This window comes from Schistocerca nitens, chromosome 1, assembly GCF_023898315.1.
Source record: "Schistocerca nitens isolate TAMUIC-IGC-003100 chromosome 1, iqSchNite1.1, whole genome shotgun sequence".
Lineage (NCBI taxonomy): Eukaryota > Metazoa > Arthropoda > Insecta > Orthoptera > Acrididae > Schistocerca > Schistocerca nitens.
The window spans coordinates 356,237,179-356,260,102 of record NC_064614.1 but is presented as its reverse complement, the minus strand read 5'-3'; the positions used below and the strand labels follow the sequence as shown (position 1 = coordinate 356,260,102).

Genomic DNA, 22,924 nt, shown 5'->3' with positions numbered 1-22,924 from the left:
CTGTTTGTAAATACGTTAGTGTGATTTGTCATACGCTGTACATAATTACTAGTAGCATGTGGCATAAATATTATTAATGTCCGATATATTTATGAAGTTTTTTTGGTAGGAAGCAAAGACATAAAATTGCAGATGTTGGTAAGTGAGCTGTTGTGACGTATTAATTTTATTTTGTCTGAGCATACAGAAGAGGAATATCTATGGATTTTGTTCACAAGCAATAATAATTTACAGAACTTAAAGAATAATTAATTTATCAGCATGTCATTTCAACAAAGTAAACTTATATTTTATTGTAATTCTTGAGTTTATCCCAATGTATTTGTTGACTGAACAGTCCATGGCTCATAGTGTCCGACAGGCACAATATTTCAGCAATCAGATGTTTTGCCATCATGTGCACTAATGAACTGAGTTCCTAAGGGCGGGCAGCTGACATACCCCTCCCACTACAAGCCGTTACCGCCACGGTCTGCACACTGAGGGCATGCGGCGATAGTTGTGGAGAAACTTGCATTGGCATCTGTAGTAGCATTAATGTTATTGCTCTGTTGGTCTTGGTCACTAGATGGTTGTGCTTGCTGAGCATCTTTTTCATTAGACCCAGTGCTGGTCCCCAATCCTTGCTGATATTATAGCTGCAGTTCTGATTGATAAGACTGTCTCTGGTGTGAATTTTGATGGCTTCTCTAACAACACTGTTCCAGTATTTGGGAGTCTGGGCTAAAATCCTGGTATGTTCTTTTTCCATAGTGTGATTCTCTGACGAACAGTGCTTGGCGACCACCAACTTGTTTGGGTACATTAGTAGAGTGTGCTGCTGGTGTTCTTGGCACAGATATTCAATTGTGCACCGTTACACCCCACTGTCAGAAACATCAAAGTGTCTACAAATTGCTGGCAAAATACCTGACAAAGATACTAAATCCTTATGTGGGCAAATGCCCGTATCACATTCCCAATTCTGTGAAATGCCTCAACTTCTGGCTGGAAACCCTGATATCATGGTGAGCTTTGATATCATTTCGTTACTTACCATGGTGCCCTTATGTTAGTTACTAGAACTCATTGGTCAGAAATTTCACGAGAAGAGCACCACTCGTTTCAGGCATGTCCCAACCTCCTTGTCTTTTCTGTTTAATGGAGAATACTGTGAGAGCACTACAGAGAGAGTCACAATGGGCAGCCCATTCTCACCAGTGGTTGTGAATTTTTAAATGGAGCACTTTGAGGACCGAATCCGAATGGAAACCCACTCGCTCTTTCCATTACATGAATGAAACATTTGTCATATGGCCCCATGGAAGGGAAAAAAACTCCTTGACGTCCTTGTATGTCTGAATGCCATATAGCTTAACAACAAATTTAAAAAAACGGAAGACTACCATTCCTGGATATCATGGTCAAGAGAAGAGTTGTTGGCACCCTGGACCATGGTGTGTATCAGAAGAAAAAACAGGCTGATCAGTATTTGCATGCAGATAGCTGCCACCACCCTGTGCAGAAATGGTGTGGGCTACTAAAAACACTATGCAAAGAGTCTGCCCGAGGAAATTTAACACGGTAGAACCGTGTTCCACAAAAACATATACTCAGAACTGCAGATTAAGCATGCTTTTTGCCCCACCACTACAGTACAGCCTGTGGCAGCGGAAGAAATCATGGAGGAAGAGAGAGCTGCAGCCTTTATGCCAAACACCCAGACACTATCAGGAAAAGTCAGGCACATACTAAAAACGGACTGTGTAAGAACAATCTTTGCCCCCCCCCCCTCCCCTGCACCAGTAAAACATGGGCATAATTAGGGAGTGTCAAGAATGACTTAGGTTTGCGGAAGACTTTGTACCAAAATAGCGTGACAAATATTGGACAAAAAGCGCGTACCATCAAAGATCGATGCAGAGAACACCAGCGGCACACTTTACTAATGTATGCCAATAAGTCGGCAGTCTAAGAGCACCATTTGTCAGAGAATCATGCAATGGAATACGAAAGCACCAGGACTTTAGTGCACACTTCCAAATACCGGGACGGCATCATTAGATAAGACATCGAAATTTGTAGTAGGGATAACCTTATCAATCAGGACAGCAGCTATAATCTCAGAAAGGCTTGGAAAACAGAAGTGCACCTAATTAAGAAGGCACTGAGTGAACACAATGATCTGGCAATGACGGCAGACAGAGTAACTGTTTCCTCGCCACCGCAGATACCAGTGCAATTGTGTGTGTGACTGGCGATGTGCATCTTTGGATGCGAACGGTGAAGGTGACAGTTTGTGACGGGCGGGGATATAAGTCTGCTGTGTGCCTTCAGGAGCTCAGTTCGCAAGCGCACCTGATGGTGGCGATATCTCTGATTGCTGAAATAGTGTGCCCATTAGACACTATGGACTGGCAGTACATGTGGACTTTTCGATTATATTTTATGTTTGAGTTGTAAGTGACAAGTTCCTATGGGAGCAAACTGCCGAGGTCATTCGTCCCTGGGCTTAAACACTACTTAATCTAACAAACTATCTTACGCTAAGGACAACACACGCACCCATGCCTGACAGAGGACTCAAACCTCCAATGGGGGGAGCCGCGTGAACCATGGCAAGGCACCCTAGACCGTGCTACCCCATCCGGCTGTTTGAGTGTAGTTATAGTTAACTTTATGATTGATTATACAGCATGTATAGTCATTTAGATACGAAGAAGATACACATACCTCCAATACAATGTTTGCAAGACTAATTACACATTCTGATGCAAAGGGTGTGTGAACATATTTCAAGCTTCCTCTGCTAGAACTATGATAATTTTGGAATAGTGTTACCTGTATGTCACAATTAAAATATTTTTTTCTCTCAATCAAAATACAAAACAATTTTAACTGTACAATATCTAATACCCAAAGTTATTTAAGCATAATGTAGTAGCATATCAGTAATTTTAGCTTATCAGTAATTTTTGAGTCACAACAATGCATTTTGGAGGTGTTTAATTTTGCGTCCTATTATTACAATTAATATATTATAAACTTGCTGAAAACTATACTAGTGGGAAACTATGTACACAAATGAGCAAGGGAAAGTTCTTCATTATTGTACCTTTGATTTACTGAAAGTTTGTTTACCACTCAGTAATACTAATAGTGCCAAAGCTGCAAAATATAAGTATAAGAAACAATGTAACTACTTGTGGGACTCAATCTTTCTTATTATTAATCTGACTATTATTACTAAAACTTTTTAAGTACTATTCAGTATAGAACTTAACGTTTCTTCTTTTTGTAAGCAGTTTAAGTTACAAGGCGTTTTTCTAAAAATACATATTTCTGAAGCAATAAATGGACAAAATTGCAGTTTTATGGGAATATGCATACAATGAATACTCAAGAGGCATTAATACTGCAATTTTACTCAGTGATGTTACAGCAGCAAGTGAAGTTTTATCCAAAAGGTAATAGCAAATGTTAAAAATATAAAAAACTACATGGGTGAGAAAGACTGTAGTCAACAACAGTTAAATAGAATAAGAAAATGCTAAAGTATGTAATACATTTAGGGCTGCTAGGGAAACATTGTTATTTGAAGAAGTAGCAAATAGCCTCGATGAAAGAAAGTTTACAACATGAAAACTGTAAGAAGTACAGATAATGAAAAAGACCATCTGAAGAGAAATGAAAGAGCAGAATACAATGACCCATTACTTGTCTTAATAATAATAATAATAATAATAATAGTAATAATAATACTGGAACAGAACCATTATAACAGATAAAACAACGCCACATAACAAACCTGACATCATACTCACCAATAAAAAGAAGAAATTAACACAACTAATCGAAATATCCATACCCAATACAACAAATATACAAAAGAAAACAGGAGAAAAAATTGAAAAATATATCCAACTGGCTGAGGAAGTCAAAGACATGTGGCATCAGGATAAAGTTGACATCATACCAATTATACTATCAACTACAGGAGTCATACCACACAATATCCACCAGTACATCAATGCAATAGAGCTACATCCAAACGTATATATACAACTACAGAAATCAGTAATTATTGATACATGTTCAATTACCCGAAAGTTCCTAAATGCAATATAACACATACCATACAGTTAAAAGGAAGTGACGCCTGATCAAGGTCCGCGTCACTTTTCATTTTTAACCAGACTTAAAAACGTCTGAGAAAGTAAAGAATAATAATAATAATTCCAAATTCATGTGGCTCAATGACTTGCTGCAAAGTTTTTTATGGGACAATACTTTCGGCTACTTGCATGTTCCTAGTATACCCCAGAAGTCCTAGCAGGGAATGAGGACCTACAGTTTAATGTAGGGTCTAAACCGTGTGTTGTTCCTGAAGAATCTTTACGTCAATGAGAGGTAAAGCCTAAGTCAACAGTAGACTGAAATAGTGTGGCCCAGATGGGATTTGATTAAGTGACCTTTTGGTTCCCAGGTATGTGCTTTAACACTAGGTCGTCAAGTCCAACTAGTCTCAATGACAAAACAGAAATGAGGGCTTCCACTCAGTTTAACATTTTTATTTTGCTGTACCTTTTTTCCCCTCTCACATCTTGTCATTGAGTTCCAAATTTGTCATTCCTCTTGCTCACTCTTCATATCCTCTGTTCTTTTTTTTAATATTCATATAAGTAGGCAACAAACTTCAATGACTTGTTGAAGGGTCACTTTGCCCTTTTCCAATATCAGTAAGTACAGTCTTCTTCATTTACCCATATCATATACTAGGAATTTTGGTAAGAAAAAACAAAAACAGAAAACTCTAAAGAGACTTCTCCATTTCACCTGTCTTAAAACATGTTTACTTATCTTCTGTATTTTTAAGCAGGATTCCACATGTATGTATGTAGTACATATTAATACCACTGTTACTTTCTATTTATAACTAGTTCAATATAAAGGAATATTGTACAAATCTCGATATGCTTAGCTATTCACGAGAATAAATGTGACAGCATTCTGTAAGGTATAAAATGAATTCAATTCAAATTCAACAAGGAGAGTATTGGGATATAAAGCTTTGTGGGATTATATACCAGTCACCCCATTTCTATAGAGTGAGTTTTTCCTTAACTTACTAACATCTTACACAGCTTGTGTAGCGTAATTTTGCTTGTCCATTGTGTAATACTGGGGAAAATGTCAGTAAATAGCAGCTGCTTCTGCTGCAACATTAGAGAGAGAGAGAGAGAGAGAGAGAGAGAGAGAGAGAGAGAGAGAGAGAGAGAGAGTGTGTGAGTGTGAGTGTGTGTGTGTGTGTGTGTCTAGCACCCTACATACGTATCTCAAATGAACTAGACAACAATACTAATCCATTCTGTAGCACAAAGCGTTAACTACAATAAAAATTATTGTCCTTTAAATGGCACACAGCAAGCAGTTATGGGGGAGGCCAGACTCACCCTCACTACTGTTGCCATGTCCAGTGCACTTCGCCACACAAATTGGACACGAGTGAGGTACGAACGCCAACACTAGAACAAGTAATCATCACTAGCAAGATTCACCTAGACCAATTCTAGTTTCTCTTGCCATTGTCTTTTCCAATTGTAATCAGGTGGCTACAACTCCCCTTTTCCCTCATGAGTGAAAAGTCAGCTTCATTATCTGCCACTGTACATCAATAATAATCTTACAATCTTAATAATTTCAGAATACTTTGCTATCCCAGTAGCCTCACTGTCCAATCTAAGCAGTTCGTACAAAACCTCACATCGCACAGAAGTGTTAATAGTACCTTTATCATTTTCAAGAAGCTAAAATCTGTATCTTTGCATTACCAATGTTAAAAAAAACTATCTGAATCATCCAGCAGAAATTACACTTAAACCTAAACTTAAAAATTAAATTTATACTTGCAAGCTACACGCCACACTGAAAAAATACAGACAGTAATAGCAAGACAACATAAATTACCAAATTGTCGTGTAATTTACTGTGTTACAATGGAACACTTGAAACCACAATAGTATTCTACCTTCTGATAAAATAAATGTTTTCACAAATCACTGCAGAAAATACTGAAGCCTGTACAGATTTTTGTTATTCAGAGTATCACATTTCCCTGTTATCCCACATACAAACACACACATTATTCTTTTAATACTGGTCAGTATTCACTGGAATAAAAGATCGTCTATATTTCAGATGACTACTTTACTTTCTAAATTTTTTTTAGCATCAATTACACACAAAACATTCAAGAAAATATAAAAGAAAAGATAACACTCAAGGAAACAGAAAATTTGCTGGGTATAACTTCACATACGTGCACTGTCCTCTATCCTTTTGCTCTCTTACACAAGCAAATAAAATGATTCACAGCAAATCATAACTTCTGCAGTGCCAAATGCAGAATCACAAAAAATGCAAGTCTGAAGGTTAGTATGATCACTCATCAACAAACTGAATAAAAATACAAACTTAAGTGATGCATGCATTATCAGAATAATATTATCCTAAACTGTTGCACAATAAATACAAAGGTCAATGAACGTAACACATACTTCAGTCACACTTGCAATAGGATTACTTGCCACAATATGGAAGAATGTGGTATGAGGCCACTAAGGCAAAGTGGAATTTTTTTGTACATTGCATGAAATGCTACTTTCCTGTTTTATATATGAGTGCCCCACATTTTCAATAAAAATTGAAACTGTTACGTCTTGCCTTTTTCATGATAGTATGTCAAGTATAAGTGTTGTCTTCTGTATGTTGTACACAATAGAATGACATATTGTAACACAGAAAATATGCAAGTTTGGAATTTGAAAGCTTTCAGTTACATTTATGTTCCTGTTTGTCATTCTTGACGCAGTTTAGCAATTTTAATTAGTTCTCAGAAAGGTGGAGTGAAACTGTCACCAACCTGAAGTTTCATTTTAAAACCAAACTGCTTTAATAGGTGCAATCCTATTGGAGGTGGTATGCCCTTGCCTTCCTCTGACCTTTGAACTGACGTACCTAGTCATTTAAAAGAGAGACCAACAGTTTAACAAGGACTATGAACCAACTCTGGCAGTTTTCACAGTAAAAAACATTGTCCAAAGTGAAAGATGTCACCAGGAATCAAACTACAGACCTTCGGGAAAATAAACTAGCACTTAACCACCGAGTCACACTATCAACATAAAACTTCTGTAGCTGACATATACAGTATTAAGTATGACTGGATAAGCCTTACTTTCCTACAGTACAACATATGATTAGTTGGATGTTGAATATGTAACTAATAGTGTTTTTTTACACAGTTTTCCATTACACCCAGCTATGAAAATCTTAAGACACCTCCTTAATTTCATATTTAATGTGTCTCCTACAAAGCAGAGCCAACAAATTCAAGGAACTGTGACATAGGATTTAAAAAATTTAAATTACGACTGCAAATCAGTAAAAGGAGAAAAGATATGACTAAAGAAAAATAAATTTCACTTAGAAAGTTTGAAAACTGTTAATGATATAAGCATGTTTCTTTTAATAGCATCTATTGTGTATTCATTTGCATCACAATGTTTTAACCATGTCTTAGGTGCAGCAAATGTGAAGTAACTATAACATATAGGAAGCAGAATTTATAATTAGGCTGTCACTTTATCTTCCAATGCAAGTATGTCTCACAGTCTGCCCAAAGGTGACAAATTCTACGTTTTACAAAACACTGAAACTTGAAAATGTACTTTGAAAATGTCAATATTTCCCAAATTCAATGACAAAAGACTTATTCTGAAAAGCTGCTACAACAATTTGTTTTAAACATTTCATTCAAGGTCACACAGTTCCTCAAATAGGAAACCAAAGCAAACTACACAAAGAAAAAGAAAACTCAATAGCTACTAACCTCAGAGTCAAGCATGTTTATGTTATACATTTCCTTGAAATGCAATGTAGTTTCCCCACCAATCTGCTGTGTTGTCACACTACATCTTAAGCATGATATAAGTAACATACAAAACAGGAAATTACCACCACATGTAAAATACTTTTTCAATAAGCTTTTTTGCATCCCTCTTTTAAGCCCAGAGATAAATATTACTCTTATGCTGATAAATTTCTTTAAAAATGCCAATAAAAAGGCATTCATCTGTTTTTTGTGTTAATTATTTTTCCCATGAAGACAACACAATGGGATGACTGATTTAATGGGAAGTATTGGAAAGTTCCTTGCACAAAAAAGAATACTTGCCTGAATACCACCTGTAAATATTTAATCATACTAAAACTATTTAACATCCCACCATCTGCAATCCAGTATGCAAAATCTGTAGGCTTCTTTAGCAATAAAAGGGGAGAGGGAGGGAGGAGTACCTAAGTTCTTAAGCATGAGTCAAGACACACACACACACACACACACACACACACACACACACACAGCTGTAAGGTGTTATACCCAAGCCCCAGGGAAATTCTTTTTCAGTGTTGAATAGACCACATGCAGCCTGTGTTAATCAATACAATCTCGTCAATCAGCTGAACAGTATCCAACATCAATACCAAAACCAAACTGCTCTGTGATGACTATGTTCTGCAGATACAGGAAATCTAAGAGGAGTGATTTTTATGCACCTAGAAACCTTAGAAGAAGACAAAAACTACTGACTTGGAGAAAGAGTTAATTCTCTTTTTTTGACAGGCTGGTAATAGCTATTCTCTTCCATATGAACAGGAAGTAGCAGTCCTTCCGAAAAGAAAAATTCCTGCCAAGGATTTAGAAATGAGGGGGAAGGGGAACAGGATTTTTGAATTATGGTTTAGCACCATTACAAGATTGAGCTTTTGGATTTGTTAATTAGTCTAACAACAAGCAGTTTAAATCTGACACCATAGTTGGTCCTGAGTTCTAGTGCAAGGCTGTTCATATTCTCTTGCCCACAGAATACAGAATAGTGCCATTTATCTTTAGAAGATGGCATGTTCAAATGAGCTCCTTACAAGAGATACTCGTGTCTTTTTGATTGGACAGTCTAGGTTGTATAGTATTATGTGCATTTGCAATTCTGTGTGTGAAGCACTAGACTGCACTGCACTACTTCATGTCACTTTCTGTCTGGAATGTGAATGTTATCTGTGTTGTGCCTCAGCAGTTTCCTGATGACACCTCTTACAACTACTCTGCTGGGTTGAAAGTGACAGGATTGTGGTCTGAATCTGAATTATTATGTATCAGGGGTTCACACACCTATATGGTCCACTGAAAAACAAATATATCTCTACTAACTTCTCAGACACTGATAGAGAGATTCCATTCATTAGGGGGGAATAATACTGATCACATCACTTTGTCATATGAATTTGCGGTGTCATGGATGAACATCTACACCATGCCAAACCTTCCCTTGCCAAATCTTAAAACTTCCACTGACTACTTTACCCACAGCATAAAGTGAATCAAAGGCTCTCTGTGGGCATACGTGCTCCAGGGTCCTGTAGATTACTCTCTTTTGTAAAGGGAATACAACCAGAAGCTTTCATGTGACATGTATCGACAAGTACAGAGCCCCACCAGGTAGGCCAGTCTATTTTTCAATTCTGGAAAGAATAGTTTTGTTTATCCTGGTTATGCTGTCAAATATTATTAAGGCAATGTAAATGGTATCACCATCCAATGAGTGTTCTAATTAATACATTTCAGCAAGAATACCTCTGTTGTTTCTCAGTAATACAAGAAATGGCAGCTGGTTCTAAGGGCCCTTTACCAGAACATTAGAGGAAAGCTGATTACATGAAAATTAGCATGACAGCCCCCGATGCTTGGCTTATTTTTCTTGTAATAAACATTCACATTACAGTTGTGAAATAGTCCTAAGAATAATAGCTTGTGAATACATTGGCAGCACATTTTTGATAATAAGGGAGTGGTCATAGTGGTGGCACAAAGAAAAACCAACAAATGGCTATATTTTGCATGCGATAGTCTCATACTATTCCTGGAGGCAATGAAATAAACTCATATTTACAAACACACTATTTTCAGTGCTCACAGCGACACTCCATAACACATCCATTACTTTTTTCTTAGTAAGCTGAGTAGCAGACTCTGCTCTTTGCTTAGATTAAGTCCAGCTGGTTCCATAATAAACTCAACGCTTGAAAACAATATTGGTCTTATGATAATTACAATTTGGTGGTAGTCCATAAGGAAGTGCTTGACAATTGTTTATTCAATGGCTCAAGTTTGGCATTACACCTATGTTCTTTGGGTTTGTCCTTGAGAGTCTTACAGTCAGTCAGACATAAGATATGCCACAATGACATGTTGAAAGATAAAAGAATCATTTTTTGAGTCACTTATTGTCTTTAAAATTTCAGTTTTTCTCTACATTTGAAGATTTTCTGCTGCTGTCAGGAATTCATACAAGTTGTATCAACAATATTTGGTAAATTCAAGTAACATGACTTGTTAACATTTTCAGGCAATCCTGATAATTATTTCTTTCTGAGTAGCTTTCTCTCACACCTGTTTCTGTAACTGACTATGAGCAAGTCTGCCATGGCTCTGCTGAACAGCTGGAGGTGTAGAGGAATACCAGGTCATGACCCTCAGTCTACAACTGCAGTGCAGCTCTTTCAAGCGTAGTATCATTCTCAGGCCATCTTCTCCTCCACCTCACAGGTAAGGCCAGACCTGGCTTGGTCATCGTTGGACTGAGAATGCAAAAAGGAGTGGGAAGATACATCACAGAATATACACAGACAATGTAACACAGATCAATTCTCAGAATAATTCAAAACAGCAAATCAGATGTTTACTTTTACGAGAGTGGTTTGAAAAGTTCTCAGAATGGCATAGAAAAAAAAAAGCACTTAAATCACAAACTTTTTTTATTTTCCAATGTAGTCTCCTTGTAGATTAATGCACTTGGTCTACCGATGTTTGAGTGCCTTGATCCCATCTCGAAAATGAGTTTCCTCCAGGCCTGAATAGTAGTTGTCAACTCTGGCTGTCAATCCTTCATTTGAAGTGAATCTTGGTCCACCAAGAAAAATTTTCAGTTTTGGGAAGAGATGGAAGTCTGACGGGGCCATATGAAGTAAATAAGGTGGGTGTGGCAACAATTCATACCTTAGTTTGTGTAATTTTGCCATGGCGACGGCATGTGTGCGGAAGCGCATTGTCTTGATGGAAGACGACTTTCTTCTTTGCTAAACCTGGCCTTTTTTCACGTTTCTATTGTTGCAATTTGTCCAGGAGGTTAGCGTAGTATTCTCCAGTAATTGCTTGCCCAGTAGGGAGATAATCCACAAACAGAATCCCCTTCACATCCCAGAACATTGATGCCTTGACCTTTCCCCCGCCGAAGGAATTGTCTTTGCTTTCTTTGGTGGCATAGTATCAGCATGTTTCCACTGCTTTGACTTGTTTTGTCTCTGGGATTTAGTAGTGCACCCAAGTTTCATCTGTGGTCACAGACCGGCACAAAAAAATCTTGTTAGTTTCTCCTAAAAAAGGCCATTATTCTGATTTGTCCATTCTCATACATTTTTTACCCTGCATCAAGAGTCGCAGCTCCCATATTGCAGATAATTTTTTCATTTCTAATTCTTCACTTAAAATGTGACATACCCCTTCAGATGACATCTCGCAAGCATGAGCAATTTCACGCACTTTCAATAGGTGATCCTTCAAGAGTCGCAGCTCCCATATTGCAGATAATTTTTTCATTTCTAATTCTTCACTTAAAATGTGACATACCCCTTCAGATGACATCTCGCAAGCATGAGCAATTTCACGCACTTTCAATAGGTGATCCTCCATGACCATTTTGTGCACTTTTGCAATGTTTTCTGGAGTAGAGACACATCTTGGCCAACCACAGCGCAGATCTCCATCTAAGCTTCCCAACCAAATTTAAATTCATTTGTCCACTTGGCAACAGTTGAACATGAAGGAGCAGAGTCCCCCCTTTATTCTGGTAGTCAGCATGAATGTCCTTTGTTTTCATACCTTACTTTATGAAGTACTTAATCACTGCTCAAATCTTTTTTTTCCCCCCCATCTTTTTGTGCCACCTCACCCTCATTGCGCTCTGCTCTCTGCCTGTGCACCAACTGGTATTTTCCCCCTTTTGCTCCACATTTCCCTCCCATCTCCCAGAGCCTCCCAGCATAGCACCTACTACCCCTGTCCTGGCACAGCTAGTTCCTACAGCAATGATTCCTCTTCCCCATATGTACCCTGCTCTACCTCCCCTTTCCCCAACCCACTCCACCTTATTGCTCCTGTTCCACACATTTCACTTGCTTTCTGGCAAGAGAGGCTGGAGAAAGCAGTGAGGTGTGATTGCTTGTGTGAATGTGTGTACTTTTTCATTTCTGAAGGAGGCCATGCCCGAAAGGTTATATGTAACAGTCTTTTTTGTCATGGCTGTCTGCAACAGTGTGTGTCATCTTTATGGTGAGCAGCAATCTATACTTTCATACTACTGGTAATATTCCAACCTGGATTTTCCTTTGTTTAATTTGATCTTGTTGCTATGTAGATTTTTGCTGCTTCAAATGTTCAGTTTGTAGGATAAAGTACTCATTTTTACGATCTCCTGGAGCTCTGTTAATGTTATTTGGCTATGCTTGCTTTGACAGTGGGTCCACCCTATGAATCACCATCCTCGGCATAAGATTTCCTTGGGAGTGATTACAACAGCTTCAGAGAATAATATTTCAATTTAAAAAAAAGAACAATTGTTATTAATGAATTGTAGTAACCTAAATATTTACTACTGTTCCAAACTGCTGGAGGATCAATCTTATGAAGTAACAATGAGAATGTACATGATCTAGGCTGGATTCAGGGCTACACAGCTATTAATGTGTGGCATTTCCTAACTCCCTCACGAGGCAACTTGATTGGGTTTCAAAAGTGTTCCTTTCTATGTTCTCTTAAAAAGGTCAGTGAGATTGGGTGCTATCACAGAGCTGTCAAACCAGGAGAGTTTCACCATTGCCTGGACAATCTTTACCAGACAACAGTTTTCACTGTGATAGTTAAAATGTACTATACCACTAGCACAAATTAGTCTTATTTACTATGTACTTGTGTAGGCAGTTGATAATGGCCAATAAAACACACAAATTTTCTGCATTTATTCTCTTTCTATATACTTTAGTATAACAACACAGCTAAAATTTTCTTTTGATAAATTGCACAGAAACTCCATGAAGTTACATCCGACTCTGGAATCTGTATGCCTCTCCACAGAACGGGTTGCCTCCTGTAATTGAGCTCTAGTCCTTTCCATCCAAATTGAGCTACCTATTCTGTATTGTCATTCTAAGACAATCTTTTGTTCATCAGAGGTCCTTGCTTTGTCACACATGCAGTTTATGGTTGAAGTGCTTTGATTGACAGAAATATTCTGCAAGTAGCAGTCCTTCAGGTGTTATCCCAATTGGAGCTATCCATTTGACAAGATGTGTCACTTCAAGGGGCACAACAACATTTTTGAGGGGAGCTGCACAATTTTCTATGCTTTCCACTCCTAGTGAGGTAATGCTGTGGCAAAATACTAGTTGTATTCAGTGTTGTGTTGCAATGTCAATTGGGGTTCACTCTCGTCTCCTTTAGGTGGGTAGAATGTCAAATGGGCCCACTTGGAACAGGAGAGGCACCACAGTACTTTTACAAATAAATTCATAAAACTTTGTCAACTTTACCAGGAAGGATTCAGCATTCACACTCATAGCAGTGGAATTTCTAAAACAAAACATCATTTTTTTCATTTACTATTGGCTGCATTTGTTGCTATATGTACACTTTTCTTCGTAAGTAAGAGATATTCTTCGATGAATTTTACACAGCATACAAACCATACTTACAGGTGTATGAAACTCTAGAACTTATTTCATTTATGAAAAAATGAATGAGCTCTTACATTTTAAACTTCATGTTTAGAAAAACTCAAATTTTATAATTAATTATCTCAATTTTCACCACAGCTTTTAATAGATTTGGAAAATTTTAGAGTATTGCATTAAAGAGTGTGTTTAGTAAGCATATCAAGTTTGAAAGTAATAGGATATTTATTTTGGATGTTACATGTACCTAAGTACAGAAATTGGTGTTTTGTGGAAAATGGCTGTTAAAGTTTCTGCTTGTGTTTGGTATTCTTTTAGAACTGTCCAGCACATGAGCAGGTTCTTTTTCATTTCCTGGATCAATTTTCTTCCTTTTCACATTCTTATGATGCACTCTTCTTGGTTTTATCACCTCCAAAAATGATTTGTCTGCTTTCACTACACGCTCTCCGTCTATCGTACACAAAGCTTTGATGCAGTTCACTCTGGACTTAATTCCCATTTACTCTAAAACATATTTCCTGCATTGCACATCATCATTAAAACATGAAACTGCATCATGAACACCAATAGCAAGTGCATTTCTTCCCACAAATATGGTTTTTGGCAGTCTTTCCCATACATGTTGGCTAAAACTTTCATTTGGGTTTTGGGTACCGTCATTAAGACATTTGCAAGATCCCTGAATATAGGTTTGATGGCCTCCATTATAGCAGTTGGTACAGAATTCCTGTGATGGTATTCTTCACCACCAGCAATTGACCTTTGGTAGTAACACCACGATTCACTTCCTTTTGGGCACTAGTTGCAAATAGGGGTTATTGTCTGTGGACATTTTGTGGAAGTATAAGGCCCAAACCACTTGCTTCATATTTTTCTAGTCCCCTTATTGCCAAGCCATAATATGTCTTTAGCTTGTCCATTTCTGAATCCATCAGTCGCCCTCTCCCTTTTATTCCCTTCCCATCAGATAGTTTTTTTCCTGACACATCTTGTCTCAGCCTTGTAAGTCTAGTGCCAAGTTTTTCTGTACATGTCCCACACATTCTAACTTGTGCACATAGTCTCCGCTCCACATGGAGCACGTTTTTGAACCTCAAGGAAATCTTTACTATCACCATCACCAAGCTACTTCACATATCACAGTTCACAAGAGGCAATAGATCTGGTAAACAAGCTGTCAACTCCCTGCACTTCCATACCTCCACTTGAGCCTTCATAGTTCATATTACACTCATGATATGGAATCCCTTTCACACTACTATGACAAAATTTGCTCAACACTTCAACATCTGGTACTTTGCCAGTGTCAACCGATGCTGTTGGGACAACACAATTCATTGAAGTAAGCCCTCTCTTTGCCAGGTACCATCAAAATTGGCCACTATGTTCCTGCCATTGTCATTTTCAATAATATTCTTCTGCAGCACTTTTCATTGATGATTCTGCAACATCTTTCACAGCCCCAAGCAGTAATCCATAATATCTCTCAAATTTTCCTGGAGGTGGTGGAAAATTCATCACTGCACAAAATGTTCTTGCTGCCTTCTGTCGCCTACCAATACAGCACAGGCCATATGCTACCATCAAATTCACATAGAAACCTTTGTTTACATTTTTAAGTACCGTGTGCAAGACACACCAATGTTGAATTTGCTGCATATCACAGATAAATTTGTTGTAAGGTCTTTCCTGGCACACTCTTCGTCCACCACAGAAACACAATGCACACCAAAGCAATGCTTGCACATAACATTGTCCAATATTTAACTGTGACAGTACATTATCACCAACAATAATATTACCCGAACCTTCAGATTCACAACCTCCATAACCTTCAGATTCACAACCTCCATAACCTTCAGATTCACAACCTCCATAACCTTCAGATTCAAAACCTCCATTTTCATTGGCAACAAAAACAAGTTTCCTTCTTGAAGTACTCGGCAGTGGTTTGTTTACCGGCTCTGGGATGTTGCAGTCTTGAGCCACTGGTGTAACATTTGTTCCTCTGGTGATGATGTCTACAGTTAAATCAATGAATTCTAGGCGTCAATATGCCACAAATGAATACAAAACAACACAGTGAAATGAAAATCGTTTTGAAATATACACCACCACACTGCAAGCCTTAATAACAATAATAATAATAATAATAATGTAATAATGTAAGAAAAATAGCATAGTCAAGGGAAAACACACTAAACAAGAAGATTACATATTGGATAACCACAGTGACTGCATAGAAGCCATGGAAAAAACAGATGCCTATAAATATCTAGGATACAGACAAAAAATAGGAATAGATAATACAAATATTAAAGAAGAACTAAAAGAAAAATATAGACAAAGACTAACAAAAATACTGAAAACAGAATTGACAGCAAGAAACAAGACAAAAGCTATAAATACCTATGCTATACCAATATTGACCTACTCATTTGGATTAGTGAAATGGAGTAACACAGACCTAGAAGCACTCAATGCACTTACACGATCACAATGCCACAAATATAGAATACATCACATACATTCAGCAACAGAAAGATTCACATTAAGCAGAAAGGAAGGAGGAAGGGGATTTATCGACATAAAAAACCTACATTATGAACAGGTAGACAATTTAAGAAAATTCTTTCTAGAACGAGCAGAAATCAGCAAAATACACAGAGCAATCACTCATATAAATACATTTGCTACACCACTGCAATTTCATAACCACTTCTACAACCCTTTAGATCACATAACATCAACAGATACGAAGAAAGTAAATTGGAAAAAGAAAACACTACATGGCAAGCACCCGTATCATCTAACACAGCCACACATCGATCAAGACGCATCCAACACATGGCTAAGAAAAGGCAATATATACAGTGAGACGGAAGGATTCATGATTGCAATACAGGATCAAACAAACACCAGGTATTACAGCAAGCATATTATTAAAGATCCCAATACCACAACAGATAAATGCAGACTTTGTAAACAACAAATAGAAACAGTAGATCACATCACAAGCGGATGTACAATACTAGCAAATACAGAATACCCCAGAAGACATGACAATGGTGCAAAAATAATTCATCAACAGCTTGCCTTACAACATAAACTTATAAAACAACACGTTCCTACATACAAGTATGCACCACAAAATGTACAGGAGAATGATGAATACAAATTATACTGGAACAGAACCATTATAACAGATAAAACAACGCCACATAACAAACCTGACATCATACTCACCAATAAAAAGAAGAAATTAACACAACTAATCGAAATATCCATACCCAATACAACAAATATACAAAAGAAAACAGGAGAAAAAATTGAAAAATACATCCAACTGGCTGAGGAAGTCAAGGACATGTGGCATCAGGATAAAGTTGACATTATACCAATTATACTATCAACTACAGGAGTCATACCACACAATATCCACCAGTACATCAACGCAATACAGCTACATCCCAACTTATATATACAACTACAGAAATCCGTAATTATTGATACATGTTCAATTACCCGAAAGTTCTTAAACGCAATGTAACATATACCGTACAGTTAAAAGGAAGTCACGCTTGATCAAGGTCCGCGTCACTTTCGTTTCGAACCAGACCTAAGGTCTGAGAAAGGAAATAAATAATAATAATAATAATAATAATAATAATAATATCATCATCATCATCCATCATCATCATCATCATCATCATCATCATCATCATCATCATCATCATCATCATCTGCGATCAAACCAATGCATGTCGATTGCAGCAGAGCAAGTATCGATATCAGTAGTCCTTTGTTTCACGTATGACAATCTCTGGGGCAAATATAAGCATTCAGATTCTACAGAGCGAAATACTCATACAAGGAAGAACACTTTGCAAAGGGGTGTGGCACTGCAGCTTGGTACAGTTAAGGCAAAATAACATGCATTATAATCTCTGAAATATATATGTTTTATAAATCAAACTATTCAGGGAGATGTGCGCTACAGAATAGGCATATTTTTTAAAAAATTGACATCCTACTCCCCTTAATGACTTCATCTGTATAAAGAATGATTCACTCTCTTCATCCGACTGTACTCTCTCTCATATGTCCACACACACCAGTGTTCAATAAATTCTACCAAAAGAAAGGCATTGTTCTAATCTGTGCTACCTCTGTCGGTGTAAAGTTATCGAACAAGTTTCCTTTTCACACTGCAGAAAATTGTGATATATAGATTAGTTATGTAGTGAGTATACCTTAGCATGTGGAACATATTTTACCTTTCGCATTAACTTCGTTCCCTGTTATAAATAGCTGTCAAAGATTCTTCAGTTTTTTAATTGGACTATTTATACTCTTGGTTCTTGATGTTTTCTTCAGCCCTCCTCCAGTTTAGTTAGTGATATACTTCTCTTAGTTGCATCTAAATCTAGTTTCTGGCATGAAACCATATGGTATGTTTCAGAAAATACAACCGTATCAATGCTGTGTTGCTCTGCTCGTGGATGGTGCCCACAAATAATTAAAATATACATCCACTGCTGAGATGGTTAGCACGCTTGTGATGTCATCATGCACATCTACATCTATATGCTTACTCTGCAATTCACACTTAAGTGCCTGGCAGAGGGTTCATCAAACCATTTTCATACTACTACTCTACCATTACACTCTCGAATGGCACATGGGAAAAAATGACACCTAAATCTTTCCGTTCGAGCTCCGATTTCTATTATTTTATTATGATGATCATTTCTCCCTACATAGGTGGGTGTCAACAAAATATTTTACCATTCGGAAGAGAAAGTTAGTGAGGTCTCGCCGCAAAGAAAACCACCTTTTTTTCAGTGACTGCCACCCCAACTCTCATATCATATCAGTGACACTCTCACCCCTATTGCGCGATAACACGAAACGGACTGCCCTTCTTTGCACTTTGTCGACGGCCTCCGTCAATCCCACCTGGTGAGGATCCCATGCCGCACAGCTATATTCCAGCAGAGGATGGACAAGTGTAATGTAGGCTGTCTCTTTAGTGGGTTTGTTGCATCTTCTAAGTGTTCTACCAACAAAGCGCAGTCTGTTTCGCCTTCCCCACAATATTATCTATGTGGTTTTCGCAATTTAAGCTGCTCACAATTGTAATTCCTAGGTATTAGTCAAATTGACAGCCCTTAGATTTGTGCGATTTATCATATACCCAAAATTTATTGGGTTTCTTTTAGTACCCATGTGGATGACGCCGCACTTTTCTTTGTTTAGTGCCAATTGCCACTTGCCACTTTTCGCACCATACAGAAATTCTCTCTAGATCATTTTGTAATTGCAATTCATCGTCTGATGATTTTACTAGATGGTGAATTACAGCATCATCTGCAAACAATCTAAGGGGGCTGCTCAGATTATCACCTGGATCATTTATGTAAATCAGGAATAGCAGAGGGCCTATGACACTACCTTGCAGAACGCCAGATATCACTTCGGTTCTACTCGTTGATTTACCGTCTATCACTACAAACTGTGACCTCTCTGAGAGGAAATCACGAATCCAGTCACACAACCTAGACGATACGACATATGCAAGCAACTTGATTAATAGTCACTTGTGAGGAACGGTATCTAAAGCCTTCTGGAAATCTAGGAATATGGAATTGATCTGAGATCCTTTGTCGACAGCACTCATTACTTCATGGGAATAAAGAGCTAGCTGTGTTGCACAAGAACGATATTTTCTGAATCCATGTTGGTTATGTATCAATAAGTCATTTTCTTCAAGGTGATTCATAATGTTCGAATACAGTATATGCTCCAAAATCCTGCTACAAATTGAAGTCAGCGATATGGGTCTGTAATTCAAAGGGTTACTCCTGTTTCCTTTCTTGAATATTGGTGTGACCTGTGCTACTTTCCAGTCTTTAGGGAAAGACCTTTCGTCAAGTGTGCAGTTGTATGTGATTGCTAAGAGGGGCACTACTGTGTCTGCATACTCTGAAAGGAACCTGACTGTTATACCATCTGGTCCAGAAGACTTGCCTTTCTTTAGTGATTTCAGTTGTTTCACAACTCCTAAGGTACCTACTTTTATGCCACTCATGCTAACAGCTGTCCTGGTTTCGAATTCTGGAATATTTCCTTCAACTCCTTTTGTGAAGGAATTGTGGAAAACTGTATTTAGTAACTCCACTTTAGTGGCGCCATCATCGGTAACATTTCCATCGCTATCGCGCAGTGACTGTATTGACTGTTATTTGTTACTGGTGTACTTTACATACGACCAGAATCTCTTTGGTTTTTCTACTATATTTTGAGACAATGTTTCATGTGGAAACTATTAAAAGCATCTCGCATTGACATTTGCACTAAATTTCGAGCTTCCGTGAAACTTAGCCAATTTTGCGTTGTTTTGAATTTGGCATGCTTTTTTCCATTGCTATCAGTCCCATCTCTTATTAACTTATGCGGTATGAATCTATCTATTGCTGTCGGTACTGTATCTTTGTATACGAGCCATATCTGGTCTACACTTACATAATTAGCTTGATAGGAATGGAAACACTCTCTTAGGAAGGCATCAAGCGAATTTTAATCTGCTGTTTGAATAGATATATTTTGCATTTATTTTTAGGGTTTTGGTTGATATGGTTTTGAACCTCACTACAATGACCTTGTGTTCACTAAACCCCATATCCCTCATGACGCTCTGTATTAGATCAGGATTATTTGTGGCTATGACGTCAAGTGTGTTTTCGCAACCATTTACTGTTCGTGTGGGCTCATGAACTAATTGTTCAAAGTAATTCTCAGAAAAAGTATTTAGTACAATTTCGGAAGATGTTTTCTGTCTACCACTGGCTTTGAACATGTATTTTCTCCAACCAATGTCTGGTGGTGGTACAAATTTTCACTGCCAATATTTGGCTTGAAAAGGAAAAAGATGCAGGCTGATCAGTAGGCTGTATACTAATGACGTAGATTTCATTTAAAAATTTCCATATTGTTTCAAGAAACGAGAGTATGTTAAGCATTTGGTGATTTATCTACCATGTTGCTATGTTAAGCTCGGCAGTCTATTTATAGCACCACCATCTCAAGAGTATACTATGTACTGGCATTAGGTATGGTTCTCACCCTCTCTAAAAAAGAAAAAATCCCTGTGTTCTTGGCATTCATCCCACTGAGTAATGAAATATTTGGCACAGCCATGCAAGCTGCTCTGATGGCACTCTGTTGAATGACTTTCTTTGGTTAATGAAACACACAAAATTTAACTAGACAAGCAAAAGCCACTGCATGCTTCAAGTGTATTTACTAATTTTTCTCTTCAAGATGTTGACAGAATAGGTATGTTGAATGGTAGTAATGTGTTTACTAAGAGCGTCAAAAGCAGATTCTCTGAATTTTAACAGTAAACTGCTTTACATTGTGCAATGATTTTCTGTATTGCCTCGAGTTTTAAGATGCCCACAAATATAACTGCCTGTTTGTTATGCATCAGTGATACCAGTTGAAATTTAAAGACGGAAAACCTTTGCCTTTTCCATTATGTTTTTCGATGCTGTTACTCATTTTTCTTATTGTTCTTGTAGGCATGTGAAAACCTGTGATCATACGATTTGTTTTAGTACAACGAAGCTGACGATTTAAAGGTAATAAGTTGTACAAAGTATTACTTTATAAATTTGTGCTCTTGTCTCATGCGTGTTTTTCTATTAATCTTTGCAAGACAGAAAACCTTGAGAGAACTCGACAATTAGTTCCAGATAATTGCGCTTACAAAAGGCTGCCGCTGTGTTCCGTTTTTATGGAGGTTCACTATCGAGGGCCGTGCAAAACGGATAACGTACCGAAGTTTATTACGATAGTAAATCTTACACATCGTCCACACATTGGTGCCAGCACTGTCGGCGCCAGCATTGGTCAATTTTTATGGGACAGCGCTTACATATTGGAGCCAACTTTCCCAACATGCTGACGCACAGATCGCGTCCAGTTCATTTGCGGTTTGAGCATGAATAGTGTTGCTCCACTGTTCGTGAGATAAACAACGTTAGCGCAAATGTGTGGTCAGCTTATCGATATTGGACCTATTCTTTTGATGTCGGAATGCCGACATGCAACAGAGTAGTATCAATATTGAAGCCAACGTTGGTTCCAATATATTTCAGCGATCCACACACTGGATGAACACTGTTGGCGCCAACGATGGCACGAGTCTGTGAACCCGGCCTTAGCCATATTCCGCTTTATACTTCTGCTGATTTTAATATGGCATATTCGTCGCTAAAGAAATTATAAAGCTGACTGTCGATTTGCTGCGTAGATTCAAAATCGTGCACAGCACAGCACTTTGTTATTGCTTGTTATTACGCCTACCTGCGTGCTGGAAAACTGTTCAGACTGAGTCGAGGCTTCCACAGATGAAATGGACGGTGTCACAAAATCTGTCCACTTGAAAGTAGCGTATGAAAGTGAAAATTTATTTTTGAATGTGATCAGAAGCTGTCATCTAACCCACCAGTCATCCATCCGCTGTGGTTCTTCCTTGATTTCGCTACGATATTCCGCCGTTTCAACCTCCCCCATATACATGTACATAGTTCGCCAACAGTTAGCAGCACAGTTACTGGCTATTGCATTGCTTCAGATACGCGAATTTACACTTCACTTCGCTTGGTTGTCTTACGTGGTATTTTCCTTCAGCTTTATTTCCATTCATTTAGTGCAGGTGCGCTAAGTACGCCAGCTGACTGAAATCCGAAAATGCCAATTACCATACACTATGCGGTATTTTTTTCTCGACGGCGATGTAATATATACATAAAAGGAAATACGTGATTTCCAGCACTTAATCAGTAAGATGTGAAATACTTAAAATTATTTTAACATTTGAACAAACAATATATTTTACGTATTTTTAAGAGCATGATTGTTGTTTACTTGTTGAGAGCGATTTGCGGTTGGTGAATGTGGCATTCTTTAATTTCTTCATGCAGCAGAAAGCACACACTAATGCCTTGCGAGTGGCAGATAGTATGGTTATGTACTTAACAAGTACTCATCGCCCTTTTTATGAATTAGTCCAGCTTCCATAGACTTTTCAATA

The 22,924-nt window shown here is 37.9% G+C and overlaps 1 protein-coding gene across 2 annotated transcripts in view; it reads right to left on the bottom strand.

Moving 5' to 3' along the window:
• Nucleotides 1–22,924, bottom strand: part of LOC126248832 (TRPL translocation defect protein 14) — a 185,815-nt gene that overhangs the window by 66,087 nt on the left and 96,804 nt on the right. The window contains exon 5 of one of the 2 annotated variants that reach the window (XM_049950251.1): nt 5,433–5,504. The exons of the other annotated variant lie outside the window; for it this stretch is intronic. Within the exon in view, the coding sequence (XP_049806208.1) occupies nt 5,433–5,504 (72 nt within the window). The remainder of the gene's footprint in view (nt 1–5,432; nt 5,505–22,924) is intronic. 2 annotated transcript variants of the gene reach the window in all.